At 40.3% G+C, this 20,786-nt stretch overlaps 1 protein-coding gene across 1 annotated transcript; it reads right to left on the bottom strand.

Annotated features, from left to right (window-relative positions):
- Positions 1-838: 838 nt before the first annotated feature.
- Positions 839-20,725, bottom strand: GEMIN5 (gem nuclear organelle associated protein 5). Its single transcript, XM_062587704.1, has 28 exons — positions 20,560-20,725; positions 20,172-20,326; positions 19,317-19,498; positions 18,388-18,539; positions 18,043-18,162; positions 17,239-17,371; positions 16,602-16,761; positions 15,771-15,983; positions 14,976-15,061; positions 14,218-14,312; positions 13,434-13,570; positions 12,759-12,832; positions 12,126-12,307; positions 11,869-12,008; positions 11,097-11,268; positions 10,614-10,841; positions 10,007-10,120; positions 9,430-9,558; positions 9,061-9,156; positions 8,625-8,762; positions 7,957-8,104; positions 7,262-7,381; positions 5,990-6,200; positions 5,034-5,291; positions 4,220-4,382; positions 3,093-3,654; positions 2,553-2,649; positions 839-1,710 (listed from the first exon to the last, which is right to left on the bottom strand). The coding sequence occupies exons 1-28, from the start codon at positions 20,723-20,725 to the stop codon at positions 1,555-1,557; spliced, it is 4,587 nt and encodes a 1,528-aa protein (XP_062443688.1). The 3' UTR covers positions 839-1,554.
- Between the last annotated feature and the right edge of the window lie 61 nt (positions 20,726-20,786).

The raw sequence follows: 20,786 nt of genomic DNA on the forward strand, positions 1-20,786 counted from the left end.
TTGCTCTTCTCAGCACGGCTAGCAGTGTCAAGGCAGTGTACTTTCAGAGCAGCTTTGTCCTGTAAGGTGACAAATCCATTTTGCTCATCTGTCCCATGTCAAGTTTTTCTGCTTCATCTGAACATTAGTGTTCTTCCCAAATGTGATGTGAGAGCTCGTTAGTTAAGCCATAGCTCCCCCTCTTGGTTTTCAGGTACTTTGTACAGAATTTAGCAAACTTCGAAGTTAGTGGCAAAGGCTCACCAGATTCTTAACACCTTGACAGAAGGATCATCTTTGGGTATAACCACCAGCTTTTACCTGTTGCTATTCAGGTTGCTTTGAAGTTTTGCTCAGTCTGTGGCATCATCTGTATCAGGTATTGCTATCAAGTCTGTGCTTTGGTTAAGTGACCTCAAACAGTTCTTGATCTAAATCCATCTCTCCTACTCCTCCCCCCCCCCTTTTTTAAAACGGTCGCTTTTGTACCTGTCAGTTTTCTAAATTCAGCCTTACTGAGCTCAAGGCCATCTCCTAATGTGAATGTTTCTCCTGTATTTAAAAAGTTGCTGCTAGAAATTACTGAGATGGGTGCTACATTCACTAAGGTGTTTGCAGCCTTGCTTTTGCTTTTCCAAGAAGAGTTAGTTTTTCTATTAAGCCAGGCAAAGCCTTCAGTAAGCTGCAAGACTAGTCATACAGTTGCATTTTTTCAAGAATCCAGAAGCTGGTATCAATTTTGACACTTCTAGAAGAGCAGCAGTCCTACAGAACTTGCTATTACCTGTTGCATAGAACAAGCTAAAATTTACCATTACTATAGCAAAAAGCATTTTATTTGGCTGTGGCCATCCCTAGAAGCAGGGACTTTCTGTCTTCACTTACTTAAATCTCTTACTCTTGCTAGTAGTACTTGATAAATGTAGCAATTCTTGCCTTCCCTTTTATGTTGTATGCTTGGCATTACCACACAAAGCTAAGCACATTCCCATTTTTTTTATCAACTGAGTTAAATTTACATTGTACTTCTTGACAAAAAAAAAAAAAAGGACGATTTGAATGAATGACAGATACTAATTTCCGTCCAACTTCATATTAAATGCTAATGCCTAGCTGTAGAAGACGTTTATTTAAAGAACAAAAATTCACAATGTTTGCAAGAACAATACTGGCTTAAACATAAGACTGCTTAAAGAAACCATTATTTTTCCAGAAGGCAGCTACAGCTTCTCTTCTGCTGAAACTGCTCAAACCTCTTTCTGTTGCATGTAAATTCCAAGCGTGCCCCTTGGCATAACTTCTCACAAAAAAAAAAAAAAAGACTATACAAAAACCTGTATACTGTTCAAGGCCACAATCTACTGCTTTTCTATTTTCAATCACAATCTTGCTTAGTAGTAGCAGTGGATGACCATGAAAGTCTGTATATAAACCTGATTTTTTGGGTAATCTTATCCAGAACCAGTCTTCAGCAATTACCATGTCCGTTAACACAAGCTGTCACTTGAAGAAAGAACAGCCGTGGTTTTAAGTAGCTGTGGACAGCCACAAGGGAGACAGCCTGATCTCAAATCATCAGATCAAGAACTTCCTGCCAGCCTTTTCATAAATGTTAGCACAACCGTGTTTCCTAAGAAGATCCAACGCCTGTTCGTGTAGTTCAGGAGGACACTCAGATCCAATGTGAAGGAGTACAAGACAGCATTCCAGCACGTCAGGGAAAGGGAAGGCCTACAAGAAGAAATGTAAGGTAATACTTGTTATTTCAATCAGAATGTTCATCTGCAGCATATTGAAATAGCTAACTCTAAAAACACTGCTTTAAAATAACTTCAAAGTATTAAAAATACTTAATACTTTAAAGTATTAAAATGCATCTGAACCAAGAGTCAGATGCATTTGCTCTTCCTTCCAGTGAATTAGTTCATTTTAACCAAGTAAGTTTGCTCCTTCTTGCTCTAACAGTATGACTACTTCTAGTTTTATTATAGACTAGAGAAAGGAGGGAATGAAACAGCCTGAGAGTCACGGTTTTCAAGCACTTGACTCTTTTCAGTAGTTTCTACAGTTCCTAATCCATATGGACCATGTTACACCTCAAGTTCCCTACTTTGCTATCAAAACTGCTTCTGTGTACATAATTATCACAAAGAGCAAGGGACTACTTTTAAAAATGCATAGGAGAGATTTACGCTGGAATATTCCACTAAGTTCTCCCATGTGGGACCTACACTTTCCTACTGCAGTAAGTCATGCGTGAAGCAAAAGTTGCACCAGTGGGACCCCAACACTCTATGTTAATTGTCTTTCAACATCACCGTAGGATCAGTTCAGGCAAAGGAAGATACCTCTGCTTACCTGTATCAGCCAGCCTGCATCTACAGTGCCAGCACCAAGATAGCAGTAAGGCACCTTTATCTTATAAACTGAGAGTTCAACTGTGACACAAGAAGTCACTACTCCTTGCTTTCTGTATAAAATGGATTAGATGCTGCTGCTGCGCTTATCATCCATTCAAGCTCAAAAGATAACTGTTTTCTTTCAGAACCACAACACGTCATCTGAAAACTTACCTTTAAACTATCTGGAAATTCTGCTAGCTTCAGGTTTGCTTTTAGAAGCTGCTTTGTTAGTTCAGGGAGGGTAATTGGTTCCTTTTCTTCAGCTTTACTGTCAAAAAAAGAGTAGGTGTCATGAGTAACTATTCCGTTTAAATGACTGGAAAGACTGCCTCCTCTACTATGAATAAAATGTTAGACAAATGTTATATCCTCTAACTCTTTCTTGCCAATGATCCAAAGAACTGATCAACAAAGAAACAGAACTCTTTATATTGTATTTGTCCTTTTCATTACCTCCCCCTTTTCAAATTGCTTTGTTTCTTCACAGTATCAACATACCCTGTGCATCAGAAAAGTTATTCAGCTATAGTAAGTTAAAGCATATGGTTCAGTTCCAGGGAAACATAAGAGTTCTGAGCTATATGTTGAAGTTTTGTCTCTGGGTGATAAACTTGAGAGTAGAGTGAATCTGAGCTAAATAACAAATTTGCTTCACAAGCACAAAACAGTAAAGCAACACTTCAATCTATTCCTTCACGTTCCAAAACTTACCACTTCATAGGGCTGCTGTCTAATTCAGTCTCAGAACTCTGCTGCAACTTGCTTTCCTCTGTATTTCCATTTGTGCTTCCCTGGAGATTGTTCCTCTGATGCTGGCGGATCATCTCTGCTAAAATCTGCTGGACCTCTGCTATATCTCTCTGGGTACTCTGCAAGGCAGCAATCACTTCTGAAAGAAGCACTTTGCAGCCACTCAGTTTTGTCTGTCTGTCTTGCAAATCCACTGAGCTAGCTTTTGAGTGACTTTCTGTCTCGCACCTATGAAGTTCGGTTGTAACGTAAAGGTTTTCATCCATCTCAACTGCACATTGATCAGCAGCTTCTTCAGGGGAAGAGCAACTTAAAATGTAACTCTGTTCAAGAGCTGTCTTCTCACTTGGATGAAGCACAGGATCCAAGGCAGCCTTTTGCAAGTCTTTTGCAAGACAATCTTTGGGTGGATTCCACCACAGGTCATACAACAGTCCATAAGCCACAAAGCCCTCTAAACTTCTGCAAGCATCCATGCTCTGTGAATTTGTGCTGTCCAGTTTCTGTCTCAGGTTATCACAGCCTAATAATGCAAAAAGGATTCAAAATAGATTATAAGGATTTCCAAAGAAAAAGACCTGATCTAGTAAGTGAATTGGCTGTCTTGGAGTCCCAGAATAGAGATTTACTCAGACAATGGCAGAGGAGTGCAGGTAGCAGAAAAGGAAAGATAGGCATCTTTCTAAATGCAACACTGCTCTAGGTAGCATGAGACTACATGTTCGCATCGTTCTCAGGAAGCTTCCTGGATCCTGAACTGCACATCAGGACATTCACATAATCAAGAGAGCCACAAGACATCTGCACTTCATACTCTGAAGGCGAATGACACTGGTAAGCTTCCTTCCACAGACAGAAATTTTGATCACTCAACAATCCTTGCAATAGCCAAATTCCAGACAGTTAAGTGACATAGACTTGTCATGGAAGCTGTACCTGCTAAGAGCCATAGGTTCCCATATCCATGGGAATGACTTATTCCTTTCAAAGGTTATGCCTAGTAAATTTAGAGTGAATGGACACATAACTGCTCACAAGGAAGATCCTCCCATTTGTCTGTACCAGGAGATGCACAAGAAGAGCCTTACCTTCAGGAAGGAGGACACTGCAGATCTCCTGCATCAGAGTGAAGTTACCAGCATTATAACTGCGGGTCACAGCTCCAAGAATACTTTTCACTGCCTCATCCCATGCAGCAGTCTGATAGCTCAGCGTTGCAAGGGTCAGGTCATGGGAGATATGGAAAAGCAACTACAGGAAGCAGCAAGAACCTGATTAGTAACTTCACTGCGAAGTATGAATGACTCACAGGTTACTACTATTGTGGAAAAGCCCAGAAGCACATGACTTCACCAAAAGCAATTTTAATAATGATGCAGTTTACATACTCTCTTTTGTGCAGGAGATAAAAGTTCTTTAGCGCTGTCATTGTAAAAGCAGCAGCTGTGCTCGTATGTGTCCAGGAAGTGGATGAGAAGTGAGAGTACATCAAAGGCTGGTGACTCACCAGGGTCAGAAGGGATAGCTGTAGCAGCACTGCTGTACGAACAGACCTTCTGAACTCCAGCATATTTTAAAAACAAGTTGCCTTTACTAACAATTCTATGTGAAAATTTGACTGCCACTGAGCTATGCAATCACTCCCACTCAGCCAAGCACATCTCATTGATCTCAGTGCTCATCACTGAACAGCAATACATCTTACCCTGTGCAGAAACAAACTGGCAACTAGGCAAGCTGTCTCAGCTGCTTATTCTCCACCTCTCCTAGGAAATAACCTCATCCTGCAGCAGGGTGCAGAAAAGAGTCCCCTAGAAACGGCTGGCACAACACCACAAAGTGGTTGTTCACTACACACACCACAGTAAGATTTACTGTATAAACAGATCTAAGCCCAATTACCTGCTTGGGGTGTGTGTTGTTGGTTGAAGGAGGGTATTCAATATTGTGCAGCTGCTCCTGTGCACAAGAGGCTTGTTCAGTGGTGTTCATGCCCAGTGCACTCTGCCAGACTTCTATCACCATGTCAAGAAATGAGGCCTCTTTGTTGAGCTCCCAGTTGTGGTAACAGGGAAATGAAGGGCTCTTCCGTTCAAATGGATTTCTTTCACTAAGGCACTTGCAAAGCAATTCATTAAGGCAGAAAACTAGTCTTTGTCCCTTTAATAAGAGAAAAAAGAGCATTAAGCTACTGCCAAAAGAAAAAGTCCCTTATTGGTCACAGCAGGTAAATTTAAAAACATCATGGCTAGTAGCAGCTTGTTGGTGACAGCTTGTTTCACAATTACAGCTACCAAGGACAATACCAATCAAGTCAGGGAATCTAAGGCCAGAAGGTAACCTCAGAACAAGCTAATCTGACCTTCTGCTTCACAGTCCATAAAAAAGCAAGTTTTCAGGTTAAGTCTGTAAGTTTTAAGAGAGTTACAGATAGCTTGTTCATTCATTCAGTGTAAACACTGAATGCTTCCACCTCTTCCTTCTTAACATCAGCATTATACACTTAAATCAGAGCAAGAAAACTGCATGTCAGTTACATTTTTAAAACAAAAAAACCCTCTCAGATAGAGGAGAGGTATCTATTTCCTGTATTCTGCCCTGTGACGCCTCACTTTTTTGTGCTATTACATCTCCAGTTATTACCTAACAAGCATGGGGCCTACATGCTTCCCCACTACAGGTCCTTGGCCTCTGCTAAGAGACACGCTTGCTTATAGCATCACTGCAATAAATTTCCAGCAGAGTATTCTGAGGCAAAACCAGCTCAGATAAACTACCTGTGGAATATTAACATAGGGAAGGAGTGACAGATAGAGAGATAATGCTAAAGAAAAGGAGAAGAAAAGAAACAGACTCACAAATAAAGTTTTCTGCTGCTGAAGGACTTCCTGAGCTCCTACCCAGTTCCTGGATAATAGCAGCTCTTGGGCACATCTGAAAGACAAAGTTGTTGACAACTCCTCCTCTCCAGATATCATAGCCAGCTCAGCAGCAGTTTTAAGGGATGCCACATCACCCTTTTTTGCCAGTACTTTGACTGCATCATAGAATGAGGAAGCCCCTAAATAACTAGAAAGAGATAAAAGCAAATTGGCTTTAGGTTAGTACTAAGATACCATTTTTAAATTGTATTGCAGCAGTTCTAGTACAAACATATAAATGAAGATAAATCTGTAGTTTCCACAAGTTCTCAGAGCTCTTGTCACTTTGCCTTAATAAAGGGTGCATCAGACAGATGGTGCCTGATCTAGTGCAAAGCTTCAAAAAGAAAGCCTGCAGTCACTCAGCCTAGTAGTCTGGACTGAAACCTCAGGTGGCATGTAAACCATGCATGGCTTAGATACGAAATTTAAATAAATAGGTTCAAGAGGAAAAAAAATATACTGGGCTATCAACTACTGCATTTCTCTGGATTTCAGCTGAACCAGAAGTGTGAAATAAATAAATAAAAGAACTGAAATCGGCCTCAAGCAAACATAGTAGACTTTTTCAGGCCAAGGTATTTCAAGAGTTACTAGTAATTTTGGTAGCCACAAATATGAAACACTAACCTGGAAAGAATGACCCTGTCATTAGGACTGGCTAAGGCTCACGAGAAAATGTTACTCTACTACATTTCCAGTAGAAAGTTGGAAACATCAGAGAGCCTTTTTGAACACATCCTAATCTTAGTCTTGCTATCCTAACTTTCCAAGACTTCCAGCAATGTCTTCAGAAAGAAGTGGCTCTACCATAGTTGGCAATCACAGAATCACAGAATGGTTGAGGTTGGAAGGGACCTCTGGAGATCATCTAGTCCAAGCCCCCTGCTCAAACAGGGTCACCTGGAGCATGCTGGACAGGATCATATTGAGGGTTTTGGGCATCTCCAGAGAAGGAGACTCCACAACCTCTCTGGGCAACCTATTCCAGGTAAGTTCCAAGGTAAGTTGTCCTTCTGCTCTGAACTGCTCTCTGGAGCTTCTTTTCCCACCAACATTAGAGAGATCTAGTGAGATCAGGCTCAGGAAGCACCTTAGACAAATAATTAACACTTTTTGAAAGCTGCTAGATTTCAACTGCTACAAAACCAAGAACTAACTTTGTTTCATGGAATCAATACTATCCTTTCTGCAGTATCCTTTCCTTACCATTTGGCAGCCATGGAATAATGACCATCTTTCTCTAGAAGAGCTGCCCAGCTGGTGTACAGTTCCCTCAGGACTGGATCTTCTGGACGCAACCTAGCCTTAGCAATTACAATAGCTTCCCTAAGGCACAAAGAGAAATCAGAAAAGTTAACTGACTGTATACAAAAACATATACCTTCTGCTTTCACAGGTGACATTTCTCTCACATATAAGAAGAAACTGCCTCAAGTACCTTAGGCCCCAAAACAAAGAAGACGATCTCATTAGATTGGACAACTAATGTCGTTATATCTGAGAACCCACCTCGACTGTGGAAGTACTCTACACTTGAGGAAGCAAAAATGCTAATACCTCTATTTGGCTACCCAATACACTGTAGGGAATATTCTAAAGAAAATCTATTAATCTCGTATAGAGCAAATAAGAATTGCATGTTTCTTCCCAATCTTTTCTAGTTACCATGACCTTAAGTGTTAATATTTAGCAACAGTAAGTAATGTTTTTTTTTTTTTTTTTTAAGTCATACGCATGTGTAGAGTTGAATAGTTGTCAGTAAATGCTCTCCTGCAGCTTCCATAGTGCAGATATTAAAGCACAATGTCAGTAGTGCACAACTAAAATGTGAAATCAAAGCTACTCACTAGTGTAGGTTAGTAGACTAAAACAACAACAATCTAAACAAAATATACAGCAACCTGTAGAAGTGGTTCACTTTCAGGAGCTCGACAGCCTCATACACTTTATGGATGGTCAGGAGGTGGGAGGCAGCCTTCACATACTGCTCCTGAAAACACAGCTGCTTTGCAAAGGCTTCTACTGTCCAAACCCAAGCCTGATATCCAACTGGAAAAGAGAAGGCAATAGTTTCGGGGACAAAGTTTTAAAACTGGAAGGATTTCTGTGAGACTGACATCAATACTAGTTTCTTAAACATGTATCAACTCCAGACTGATTTTTTTGTTTCTTAACCATTTTAATGCAAGTCATCAAGGCAATAAAACACCACAAAGCTTGGGCTTCAACATAACTGTAAGACTTCACAATCAGTAAAGTAACAACTTAGAAGCATATTAAACCAACAGCAAGCCAGAAGGACTGCAGCATATTACAGAGTACCAATTTTGTGCTTGAAGTATGGGCCTGTTCCTCTAAGAATTCCAAAGGAAATTAGTCTTTATTCCCTTCTACTCCAACCTAAGAATGCTTGTGGGAACATCCAGGTCTTAATAAGTTACATTTGTTTTATGTTTGATTTTTGTCATCAGGCAGTTAAAGAAAACATATTTCCAATCCAGAACAATCAGAATGAGGTGATCCTTGGCAGCTAATTTCATTTGCTTACTTGTCAGAAATACAAACGTACCCATGGGCGAAATTGCTACTAGCTGGTCTGTCAGCTCTCCCCTCTCAGCAGCTGCCTGGAGGATGCCCTTCAGATCTCCTTTCCATAACATGAGCTGCTGAAAGAGCTCTGGATGCCCATTCTCCAAGTGATGTTTTCCTGTTTGAAGCAAACACACTTTCTAGTTGCCTATCACCATGAGTCCAATAACACTATTATCCATGGTAAAATACTCTGGCAAAAATTAGTTAAATCAGGCTTAAGGTATTGCAAGTTTGCATCTGAAAGTCCTAACAGCTGTTTGGGAAAAATAAGTCTTTCCTTCAAATGTGCATTCCTAATCGTGCACTTTAATCTACAATAAAGAAAAGCTGAGCATCTTTTCCAAATTGTTTTCTTCTTGAATGTCACTGTGACAATGGACATATTGTCAAATTGGATTCATTATGCAACTTACCTTCCACATCCATCATCATGTGCAGAGAAGCCCTATCTGTGAACAGCCCCAAGTGGACATGATCCCCGAGGTCAGAGGACAAATCCTCATTATGATCTATCACAAGTAAAGCAAAGAGAAGGAACGTTTGAGTTGGCGCAACACAAGGCACTAGAATCTGCCAAATCAGTGTACTGCTCCAGTACAGTCAACCATTGGAAATACGAAAAAAGCCTTCCACATTTTTTTCCCCTGTAAACAGCAGATCTAACAATTTCTTGCATTTGCACTCCATCTGAATCTCATTAAAAGGACTGTGTGTGCGCAGACCATTTATTCTAAACCAAACATAGCAAGTTCCTTTGTACACTCCAAGTTTAAGACTGATACCTTTGGATTTCAGACATGTAGCAAGCCTTAAGCAGTCCTGATGCAATTCGTCTTTTGATCTGTGATCCATGGATGTGGTGAAGGGCAAAATTGAACGAGGCTTCCTCTTCTTCAGAGAAGAATCAGGACCTGAAAAAGTCAGTCACATTTTAGTCACTGCTGCACAGTTACAAGAGTCTCCTACAACAGAACTCTTTATAGTTCCAAAAAAACCCTGTTCCTCACACAGTAAGACAAAAAGCAAATACTCAAGTCTCACATTCATCTCTATTATGACAATTCTGATTTTTGAATACTGATCACTTTGCACATTTCTTTACACATCAAGCCTAGACTGAAACTAGCAACCAAAAGGCAGTATCTAAGCCCACACTGAACAACTATTCAGTTGACTTGTCAAGCAGGGCAAATAAGAGAACTAAAATGTTTAGGAGATTTTAAAAGCAAATACTTTTCTGTTTTTCTGTACCACTTACTTGATGTCAATCAAGAGGGGAAGCTGCAGCCAGAAATAAGCCTAGAATCAGCAGCTCTGCTTGGATTCAGTGCTGTTAAGAAATCACTGAAACATACTAACCTGTTTTCTCTTTAGGCTGATCCTTTTTCACAGGGGTGGCCTTCTGTATCACTAAAGGCTTTGGCTGGCCAAATGAAAAATAATCAGACGCATATGAAGAGGTATCCTTGGACACTGTGCAGTTAAACAATAATAAAAAAAAATAATACATGGAAAAGCCTAAAGCAGAATACTTCAAATATTCATATTATGTATTGAAAAAATAAGCTTCACTTTGCCATAAAACTTGAGAGCTTTTCTAGAGAAAGGAAATAAGAACAAAATACTTCAGAACTGTCAAAAAGCTAAATATGATGTCAACAGACACTAACAAAGGTCCATAAGCATTATAAGATTCATCACTGGAAGGCAACACTGATCAAAAATTACAGTTTCAAGAGTAACACCTCAGTAATTTTGTTCTTTGTGCCAGAATCTTCTTATTTAAAGATACTGAGTCCCAAACTAGTCTATAAGGTTATGAAAAGTGTCTTAGGAACCATATTTTCTTCAAGTGGAATATTTTGATTAAAAACATAAGAAAATTTGCATGAAAATGTTAAACTTTGTGATGGTCTGAGAGCTAAACAATCTGGGAAACACTGAACTAAGACAATCTGATTACTACCTATCGTGGAGACTTTATCAGGCAACTCGGCCTCCTGAGCTTCTTTATCTCCTTCATGGTCTGACACTCCATTTTCTTCTAGCAAAATTTCCTTCATACTTTCATCTCCATTCATGGAGTCACTTAAATCCTGCTTGGCTGGACTCTTTCCTATAGGCTTTTTTTTCTTCTTTGTTTTGGCTTTGGGTTGCATACTCCTTTTCTTCTCTAATTCGATGCTCTTCTTGCCTGTAAAAGTATTGCAGAAGTTACTCTGATATAATCTGTAGAGTTTTTTAGTATATTAATTGCCTGCCTCTCAAAATCAGTATTTGGTTTCCAAACCAAATTCCAAACCAAAGGATACAGTTTATCCCTAAAGAGCTAGCAGGCAGATTCGAAGTCAGTGTAAAAACTTTATCATACAACTTAATCATGGCAACCTTTTATTTCCCATCTCTTACTTTATCTCCAGGAAAGGATCTTCCGTTTGAATGTACTTACCCTGAGGAGGCCGTGTATACTCCTGCTTTGAGATGAGCCACTTGTGAACAGAAAAATCATCTGCTCCTGTATAAACAGAATCTGAATCCACTGGTGACCACTGGACACACAGTAGCCGGCCCCGGTGCCCTCGGTAGTTGCAGAGTGGCTCTTCTTTCATAACATCCCATACCTTATAAACATGGAAGAAACCTAATTACTCATAAAGTCTCCTCCTTCCCTAATACTCTGCATTTCCTCTTCAGTGATTTGCTCATGTAGGAGCTTCTCTTTTCAGGTGTCTGAACCACAACACAAGTATTTCAAATGTCAACATGCAAATGGAGAAAACTCAGAACTTTATTTGCACTGATACATTTGTGTAACATACACTTTTTCTGAGTATCCAAAAGTGAAAATAATATATGAATGACATGAATAACATGGTATGAAAACACAAATAACTGAACTTAGGAATGAACTCATTAGTCACTAAAACACACCAACTGCCCAGCTTCTTTACAGGTACTTCCCTAGGTCTGGACTAAAAGTCTTAGAATTATTCTCATGTGGCCAGTAGGAAGCAGAAACAGGAATAAAGCAGGAGGCAAAATTTTGCTCTATGCTTCAGGTATCCAGGACAAGCAGATGGTTATCAAGTGTAAATCTGCAATAATTCAGCAGTTCAACTCACAAAAGAAGCTCTGTTGTTCAGTTTGGTTCTAAAACACTGTAGAGAATGGATAACTTGAAACTAAGAGAAAAACACTTCTGAATGGCTTTAGAGTAATACCTGTGCAGTGCCATCATAGCAAGCAGATACTAATCTTGCCTCATGGTGGGGGCTCCAAGAAAGACTTGTGATTTTAGCTGTGTGACCCGCCAGAGTTCGAAAAGGCTCTGTTATTGTCAGAGGAGTTTCTGAAGGGCTCTCTGAAAGAATAATAAAAAAAAGAATCAAACATGACTAGAAATATGCCTAGCAAGATAAACCACGAGCAAGGTAAAACAAGATGCCAAGACTCAGAAGTATAATTTGCAAACCATTACCTACAATGCTCTTCAGATTATGCACATAAATAGTAGCATTAATTGAGCCCGAAGCTATCAAGTAACTCAGCTCTGGCTGGCTCCCATGCTCATGATGCCAACGAATAGCGTTTATTAGTTTATGATGTTGCTGGATAGTGCAGAGTAATTTCAAGTTTGGAGCTTGAAATATTTCAATTGAGCTGAAATGTAAAAACAGCATTGTAAGAAATCCAGCAGTCAGTGATTTTTTTTTGTTATCCTCTATGAGAACGACAGAACATGAAAGGGAGTAACTGAATGAGTTTTTCATTTCTAAATTCAACTCAAGCATTCATCAGCAAAAATGAGTTTCAACCATCAGCTGACCACTGAAAAATGATTTAACATGATGTGATGGCTCCTCCGTGCCAAAAGCAACTAAACCAAGTCACAGCAAAGTATGTTGTATCATCACAAGTGAGATACATTGGCAGCACCACATTCAAAATCCCCTTTTCCAGTATTCCCAAATGTTTTACTGACAGGAAACTATGTTTTGATAGGTGAAAGAATAGAGATAAACCAGGGTAACAAAAAAATACTTTTGTTTCCCTACAATGACTCTAGTCAAGATCAACACATAAACAACTTTAACCTACAAGTTAAACATACCCATCTTCATTACCAAGAGCCAAGAGTTTGCCATCTGGTTTCCAGCTGATCTCAGTATGTGCAGGCAATTTGTGCTGTAGAAAGAAGACACAACTATTGCCAACAGTCTCCACAAACTTATGTCTTCACAGCAGTGTTTGCTTATTTTTATTTTAAAAAGGAGTTAACAACAAAACCAGAGAAGTTGAATAATTTAGGATTGAAGCTTTACATTTCCAATGCTTGCCTGCCTTGTGATATAATCCATGACATTATTCAGAGCATTACTTCTCAAATGCTTTTAAATTGAAAAAGCCTGTATAAAATAATCATTGTGAATAGCCAGGTACAGCTTTAAAAAACAGATACTTCATTTCAATTACTCTTTTCTGATGAAGTTAGTTACAAATCAGAAAAGTAACTGATGCCAGGAATAGATCAGCAGTGTTAATTTCAGGGAGAAAACAACAACAAACTAAAACTCTCCTTCAGAGCCAAATACATAGAGTATTGATATAGTCTTGAGTTACTTAGATGTCTCTGAAGTTCACCTGTGGAGACTGAGGGTTTAAAATTCTTTATTTCTTCTAGATTTATCACAGAGACAAAACTGAAAATCTACTGGGTCAACTACAGGGCTGTAGAAGCTATGATACTGCTACCACTGTCCCATAAAAACAAAAAAAAAATACTCACTTTGATTGAATTAGTGTCTCTGATGACTTTGTTGATGTCATTTGCTTCTCCATTAAGCTTCCAAGGGTTGTGTTGGAAAACAATACCTTCACCAGCACAGCTGTATAAGGTTACAGAGGGCTGTTCACCTTCTCCTCCTATCCAACAAAGAAAAATGCTAAATATACTAATGTTCTTCATCAGTTTTAATGGAAGTAATTACTCCCACTAAAAATCAAAACATTGTTTTAAAAGGTTATATACATGCTTTGATTGCCTGTGATCTGGCAGCAAGAAACTCTTGCAATACAGTGCACTAAACGGATCTCTCATATCTTGTACCACATCTCTGCATAACACAATGACTGTGTAAGTTTAAAGTTTACTCCATAAAAAAAAATCAGAGTTGTTTAAGAAGAGATAATGGAGCTGTTTTCTTGAGTTTAAATGGTAGAGAGATATTCTGGGGCTAAGGAACCCACATTTGATCCTACACAGTGACTGCAGAGGTCGCATGCAGACAGTTACTGGTTTATAATAGCCTGAAACAAGTACAGAGGTGTTATACTCCACTCCCACCTACCTCCTGAAACTACCTAGAATTCATAAAATAGAAGTATAACAGATTGTTTTGCCCCCTTGCAAGATAATAACTCTTCAAGTGGAAATGCATCCTCAATGGGGAAGAAGGACAGTACCAATAAACTGGGCTCCTTTGCCTAAGGAGGGAGAGCATACCAACTTCACGGCATCTGTGCGCTCTGCATGGATGTCCTACTCTGTCACAGGGGGTTGCAAGACTCACCAAAAGATAGAGGAGGAGTTGGAGGGCCCCAGGCTAATGTGTATACAGTCTTCTTGTGGTAAGTACTGGAGATCTGAGGTGGCTTATTCTTAATGCTGGGTAGGAAGATAAGGAAGTAGGTGCAGTCAGATTTAAGGAAAGGGTACTGAACTTCTCAGGGGAGATACCAAATACAAAGATTCAAGCAATATGTGTCTAGTGATGAAAACAAACAACAGGTGTTTTAACATGCAACAAGCAATCCCCCAGCAAAACCTTCCTTAACATCTCTAGGATACTACTAAAAACATAAAACTATCCTGATGAGCTGCACCTGCATGTTGCTCTCCATTCTCTGAAAATCTTTCTGGCTAAAGCTTCCTTTGACTGAGGCCCTCTTACAGACGATGTCTGGTCATGCAATTTGGACAAAGTTAGGAGCTACGAGACATAACTAAGAAATGAAAAGAGGCACTGAAAATCCAGCTGGTTGACTACTGTTAATTTAATCTTGCTCTTGTCTAACAGGAAAGATATACCTCACGACAGATCATGTCATTAATTATTTTGCTATCACTGCCTGTCAGATCCTGCTGGTATGTCACCATGCCTAATTTTGTCTCATGATCCTGAATACATGGAACAGAAAACCATTTCAACCATTTCAAATACAAAAACTGAACATTACTTCATTCATTTAACAAACTTCTGTTCACTCCATCACCAAATCTACAATTTGCTCATTAGGACACTAGTAAATTTGAAAACTACTTTCTTACCTGCTGGAGACAGTATCAAATATGCCAACTTTTCCATCATCTGTTCCAAAAGCTAAACAACCTTCCTTGGTTGGATGCCACGATAACTGCAAGCAAAAGAAGAGAAAGAGCCTCAAAATAGCACAAGTCATGGATGCTTTATTTCCAAATAAGAAACAAGAAGAAGACCTTGAAACTGATGAGCAAGCACAATCCCTTATATCTATCATTGAAAACAAATCCACTTTATTTGATCACTCTGCTAGAAGTATCAAAGACTCTCTCCATACCAATTATTATGGGATAAGTTCGAAGCAATTAGCATAATTAAAATGCCATTTCACATCTACATTACAAAACAAAAATGTGGGATAATAAATAATGTAGGATGATGAGAAAACTTACAGTGCAGACAAGAATAAGAACCACGTTTTAATGCTGCCCCTATTTTACCAAGTATTAGCATCTGGCCAACTTCTGGCCAAATCCAACCGGAAGACATCCATGTCTGTTTTTGTGTGTGTTGTAAGCTTCCTAGCAGATCAACAGAAACCATGGATAGAGCAAAAAAGGATTGCAAAGGAAGACAGAAGTGAGGAAGCAAAGTAACAACCAGCTGGTTGTTACGTCTAGGGCTGTAAAGAGATCTAAAATTTTGTTGCCAGCTTTTATAAAATATGATATACCATGAGAATTGAGCACATATATATATAAAGCCAAGCTGTTCTTTATTAGTTGTGAAAATATTCTTCAGAAGAGAAAAATGAGCAAGAAGGGAAGGAAAACACAAGAAAAGGGAATCAAAAGCACACTTACTGCTGTAACCTTGGACTTTATGCTTTGCCAGAAGGTTTTAACATCATAGGTGTTGCTCATGGACAAAGTATTCCACACCCGTATCATGCTGTCCCCAACACCGATGGCAAGACAGCCTGTGTCCACAGGGGAGAAGGCAAGACTATAGACAAATCCCCCAAGCGAGGGCATTGTCCAGCTACAATCAAGAGTTGATAGGTCCCAACACTTCACCTGAAGAAATTTGGCAACAAGGGAAATGGTTAAAGGTATGAGTGACTGGTATGACAAGAAAAAAGAAAGCACAAGTAAGACAAGGAATCAAAGTGTCAAACTGAAGAGTATATATTATGTATTCTTCATCCACAGCAGCATATGTCTCTGACACAGGGCTGTACTAGTTAGAAGACTGTAACAGAACAGGCAAAACAAGCATATTTCAATACTACAGCTCCTCTTCTCACTTCTGAACAATAGACTCTCTGCTGCCTTAAAAAGGGAAAAAACAAGAAAAAACAAATAGATGCTATAGTTCATGAAAAGAGATACACAATTCAGTACTACTTATCATTTAAAAAAGGAAACTTAGCTCTTACTAAAATGAAACATAAAGAAGTGGTAAACTCCTATTATTAAACGCTTACCATTCAATCCAGAAGGGTATATCCATTCACTTCTTCATAGTAAAAACCTGAGCTAATGAACTAACAAAAGTGTACACAACCAATGCTGTAATAAAATTCTGCAATAGACCCACTTAAGAGGAAGACTGTGGCTATAAAAGAGCTCATCTCAGTCAACTGAACTGTAAAGGGACTGCTATTTTTATGCTATTTTATAAATGGTTCTTACATCTCTGTCCATTGAAATGGAAAAAAGAAGCTCTTTGTCTTGAACCTTCAGGGAACACAGATTGAATACAATTCGCGAGTGATTCTGTCCTTCTGAAGATCCTAAAAGTGTCCACTTGCGTTTCCCAGATTGGGTCAAATCCCAGAGTAGCAATTCTCCCCTGCAAATTAAAAGTGTGCACTTCATAGTTCTTTTAAAAAGTGAACAATCACATATATACAGCCTATATTACATACATACACACTGCAAGTGTAATAGCAATACAGCTATATGCACATCCATGACATGGGCCTACACACATACGCCCCCCCCCCACGGGCAATATCCATGTTTAACCACATTCAAAGCTGTCATGCCACTTTCTCCCATTAGATGTTAAATGAACAATAATACTATTAGTATAATTAGCAGTCAACATTCTGTTTGATTATCGGATCAAATTATGGGATAAATAATTATTTTATAGAAGTATGAACTCTCAGTTCAACTCTTGGCCTGCCTTCCTGCCTTCTCTCCAGTTATGCTGACAGAGGCAGGAGGTGAGTGTATTCAAGGTTTTCTCCACAGTTCTTCCTTAACTATCAATAAATACATCTGAAGCTATTGAGTGGGCCAGACCACTGTGTGCCATACTTACCCAAAACAGCTGGATACAATTTCTTTAGAACGACCACAAGGCCAGTGAACAGTCAGCCAAATGCGCTCTTTAACAGCAGGATCAATGGCTCCACCTCTTCTCTTCACGGGTGGCAACTTCAAAGTCATTACACCTATGGAACCAAGAGGGATCACCTAGATCTAGCACATCAAGGTTCTCTGACAGAAAAAGAAATCCTGTGAATCCAAAGCTTTAAGCAGACTCTTCTGTGCTTTAGAAGTATCTCTGATACGTCACTAGTTCCTACTTTCTAAATCACAGTATATTGAGCCTGCTTGTACTCACTGAGAAATACATAGATCTGACTATCTATCCCAGACTGAAATCTATCTAATCGGCTCTTTACCATCTCCTTTTCTTCCTCCTCCCTCTTCTCCTTGTACAAAGGGAATTATCCAACTTCCTGAAGAGATGCTTTCAAATGATTTATTACTTTCATAGACAAATGATTTTTGTAATGTCTAACATGAATTTTATCTGCTTATTTCCTGTCCTGCTCTTGGTGGACATCAAGAACGTCCTAACTCTCCAATTCTGACTTTGGATGAACGAAAATCATTGCTAACAACCAAACAAGGAATTGGGTACATTATGGACAGTATAATAGCAAAACAGAGCTTTGATCGTAGTTCTGATTTATAGTTTCCCATTAGCACGTAGAAAATCAAGCACTGTCAATAATCAGAGCATTAAACCACCAGGTTAGCAAATTAAAGGTGTAGTTAGAGAAGAACTCTTCCACCATATTGTTATTTTTTACTTCACATATATTATTAATCTTACTTCTGCCTTTAGTACAGCTCCATATTCGCATGGTCTGATCTTTGCTTCCTGATGCCAGGTAACAACCTTTCTTCATTGCTGTATCTTGTGTCAGCTCACCATTTGGAACTTCACTTTCTTCTACGGGAAATATTGAATAGTGTGAGAGCCATGTTATGCTTTAAAAAGGTCTGTAAAAATCAACTGAAACTATATTGACCTGCATCAGAAAACACTGTAGTTTAACTCATTAGATGCTTTTGATTAGCTACTACCTTTCTATGAATAAAGAATTAAGTTGTCTGGAAGGAGGATTTCTTTATGAACTAAAAATCGCTTTACAAACTATTAATCGCTTCTACATACCCTGGAGTTCATCTTGCCAAGCAGGTAACCTTTCTTCACCTGGCACAGGGCACCAGGCCAGACAGTGTATTTCATCGTCATGGCCTCTTAGCCGATGAAGAACTTCTCTTTTCCTGCTGATATCAATTATAACCACCATACCATCCTTGTAGCTAAAAACAAAGATTTAAGTTAATGAAGAGACTCTTGGATCTTTGTGGAATAATATCTGATTTGATTTCAAAGCTCGTCACTGAGGTTGTTATCGTTATGACAGATAGGGAAGCCAAAGCATAAGCAGCAATGGCAGACTAACGACGAGCTGGAACTCCAGTACAGCACTGGAGTACATGCAAGTACCTTTCCAAGTGCAATCACACAGTGCTTTCAGCTTCATGAATGACATCGATTGTCATTATTAATACAGTTTTCACAGAGTTCACAAGCAACAGTGGCTTTTACACATGGAGAACTTTTCTTTTTAGACACACCACTGCAAATCATTTTCATTTTCTCCCTTCTGTTTGTTCTCCTTCAACAAAACTACATCCTCAAGTTTAAAGGACTTCCATGTCATTCCTGGTTCGTTCAATATAGTCTTGGGCATCTAAAGGACTGGAATTGCAATGGCTGAGAAAGGCCTAGCAAAACTATGAAACTCTGTTCAAATGAAATTACTTGTAAAATGACAAAAAATGATGAAATCCAATTCAAAAAAACCCAGTTTTAAGTAACTTCAGAGAGTCACACTGAACCCATACCCTTAAATTTTTATGGAATTCTGTGTGTTGCAGATCTATCAAATCTGAACATTATTTCTGTATTGCTGTGTACCAGGGAAAAAAAAGCAGCCACTAAGACCTCTTAGAAAGCAATCTTACAAGCGTGTACCAAGCAAAAATCCAAGGACCTTTCAAAAGAAGAATGGAAAGCAACAAAACAATACTTACCCAATAGCCACCAGGTTTTCATCATGAGGAGAACAAGTGAGGCAAAAAATTGTCCGAGGCTCTGGGAAGAATTGTTGGCTGTCACTTCTGTTATGCCAGTAACAAACAATTATACCTTTTTCATCACCGGATACAATCAAATCTTTCACAAGAGATGACCAGTGCAATGCAGAGATTGTATTCTAAAAAACAGAATCAAAGACATTTAAAAGAGTCTAGGATGTTGTTTCACTAGGTATATTTTGTAGATTTTAAAGAATTAAAACACAGAACAAAATTAAGTGCATAAAAAAGCACATAAAAAGCAGTCTCTTTTTGGATAGAAAGCATTTACCTTACTCTAACAGTTTACCTTCACTCTCTAGCTAGAGATTAACATCTATCTGTGAGTACTTCCCAATGTCAGCTGAGTTAGTTTTAAACTGCTTCAGTTACTCTGAGCTTTGACATGTTCAGTTTGCCAATATGCTGCCCTTTGAGCCACAGGATCTCTCTGCAGCTGAGTCACAGTAACTGTCCGCATGAACCACATACATGCTCTCTGAAGAAGAACAACTTGGTGGAGTGATTTTAAGTGGGCTGCGTTAAGTAGCAATGAGCACGTGCTAAGTGCATACTCACTGAAACTCTAACCATACCCCACCGCTTATTAAGATGCTATTAACATCACTGTAGATCTAGGCCTGGAAGAAAAAATCCTTAAGAATTCAATAGTTTTGACTCCACCAGTTCAGAAACCCAGCTCTGGCTGAAGCGATACCCCCTGTTTCGTGTGCAAGGCCCAGAAGGCAAATCGGTGAGTTTTTCTCTCGGCGTTTGCCGTGCCTCCACGGAGATGGGCACCCGCATCCCTACCTGGTGCAAAGTATGCTCCGCCAGCGGCGACAGAGCCTGCGTGTCCCACACTTTCACCGTCCCGTCGTCGGAGCTGCTAGCGCAGAGCCTGCTCTGCCCGGGGTAGTGGCAAAAGGCGAACCCGGAGACCCTCTCCGTGTGGCCGACGAGCTCTCCTGCGCGGCAGCGGGAAAGCGGGATGGAAACCTCGCCCGCGGGCCCGGCCCCGGCCCCCGCCCCGGCCCCCCACGTGCGCGGGCCCCAGGGCCGCAGGAGGCCGGGCCCCGCGGCGCTCCCCTGAGGACGGCGCGGAGAAGCCAGCCCCGGGCCGGCCCCCGGGCGCCGTGAGGGGGCCCCCGGGCGCCGTGAGGGGGCCCGGCCCCCCCCCCACCGGGCCGCGCGCCGGTACCGTAGACGGTGGGCGCGGCGGTGCCGCCGCCACCGACGTCCAGGAGGCAGATGCTGTGCCTCGCCCCGAAGCCGAAGAGGCGGCCGTCCGCGCTGGCGTCGCTGCAGCGGCTGCTGTACCAGTTGGGCGAGGCGGGCAGCACCCGCGCCGCCGCCGCCGCCGCCATGGCCCCGCCGCGCCGCCAGCCGCCTCGGCCGCTGCCGAGCGCTGCCGCCCAGCGCCGCGCA

Source organism: Rhea pennata, chromosome 14, assembly GCF_028389875.1.
Source record: "Rhea pennata isolate bPtePen1 chromosome 14, bPtePen1.pri, whole genome shotgun sequence".
In the NCBI taxonomy this organism is placed as follows: Eukaryota; Metazoa; Chordata; class Aves; order Rheiformes; family Rheidae; genus Rhea; species Rhea pennata.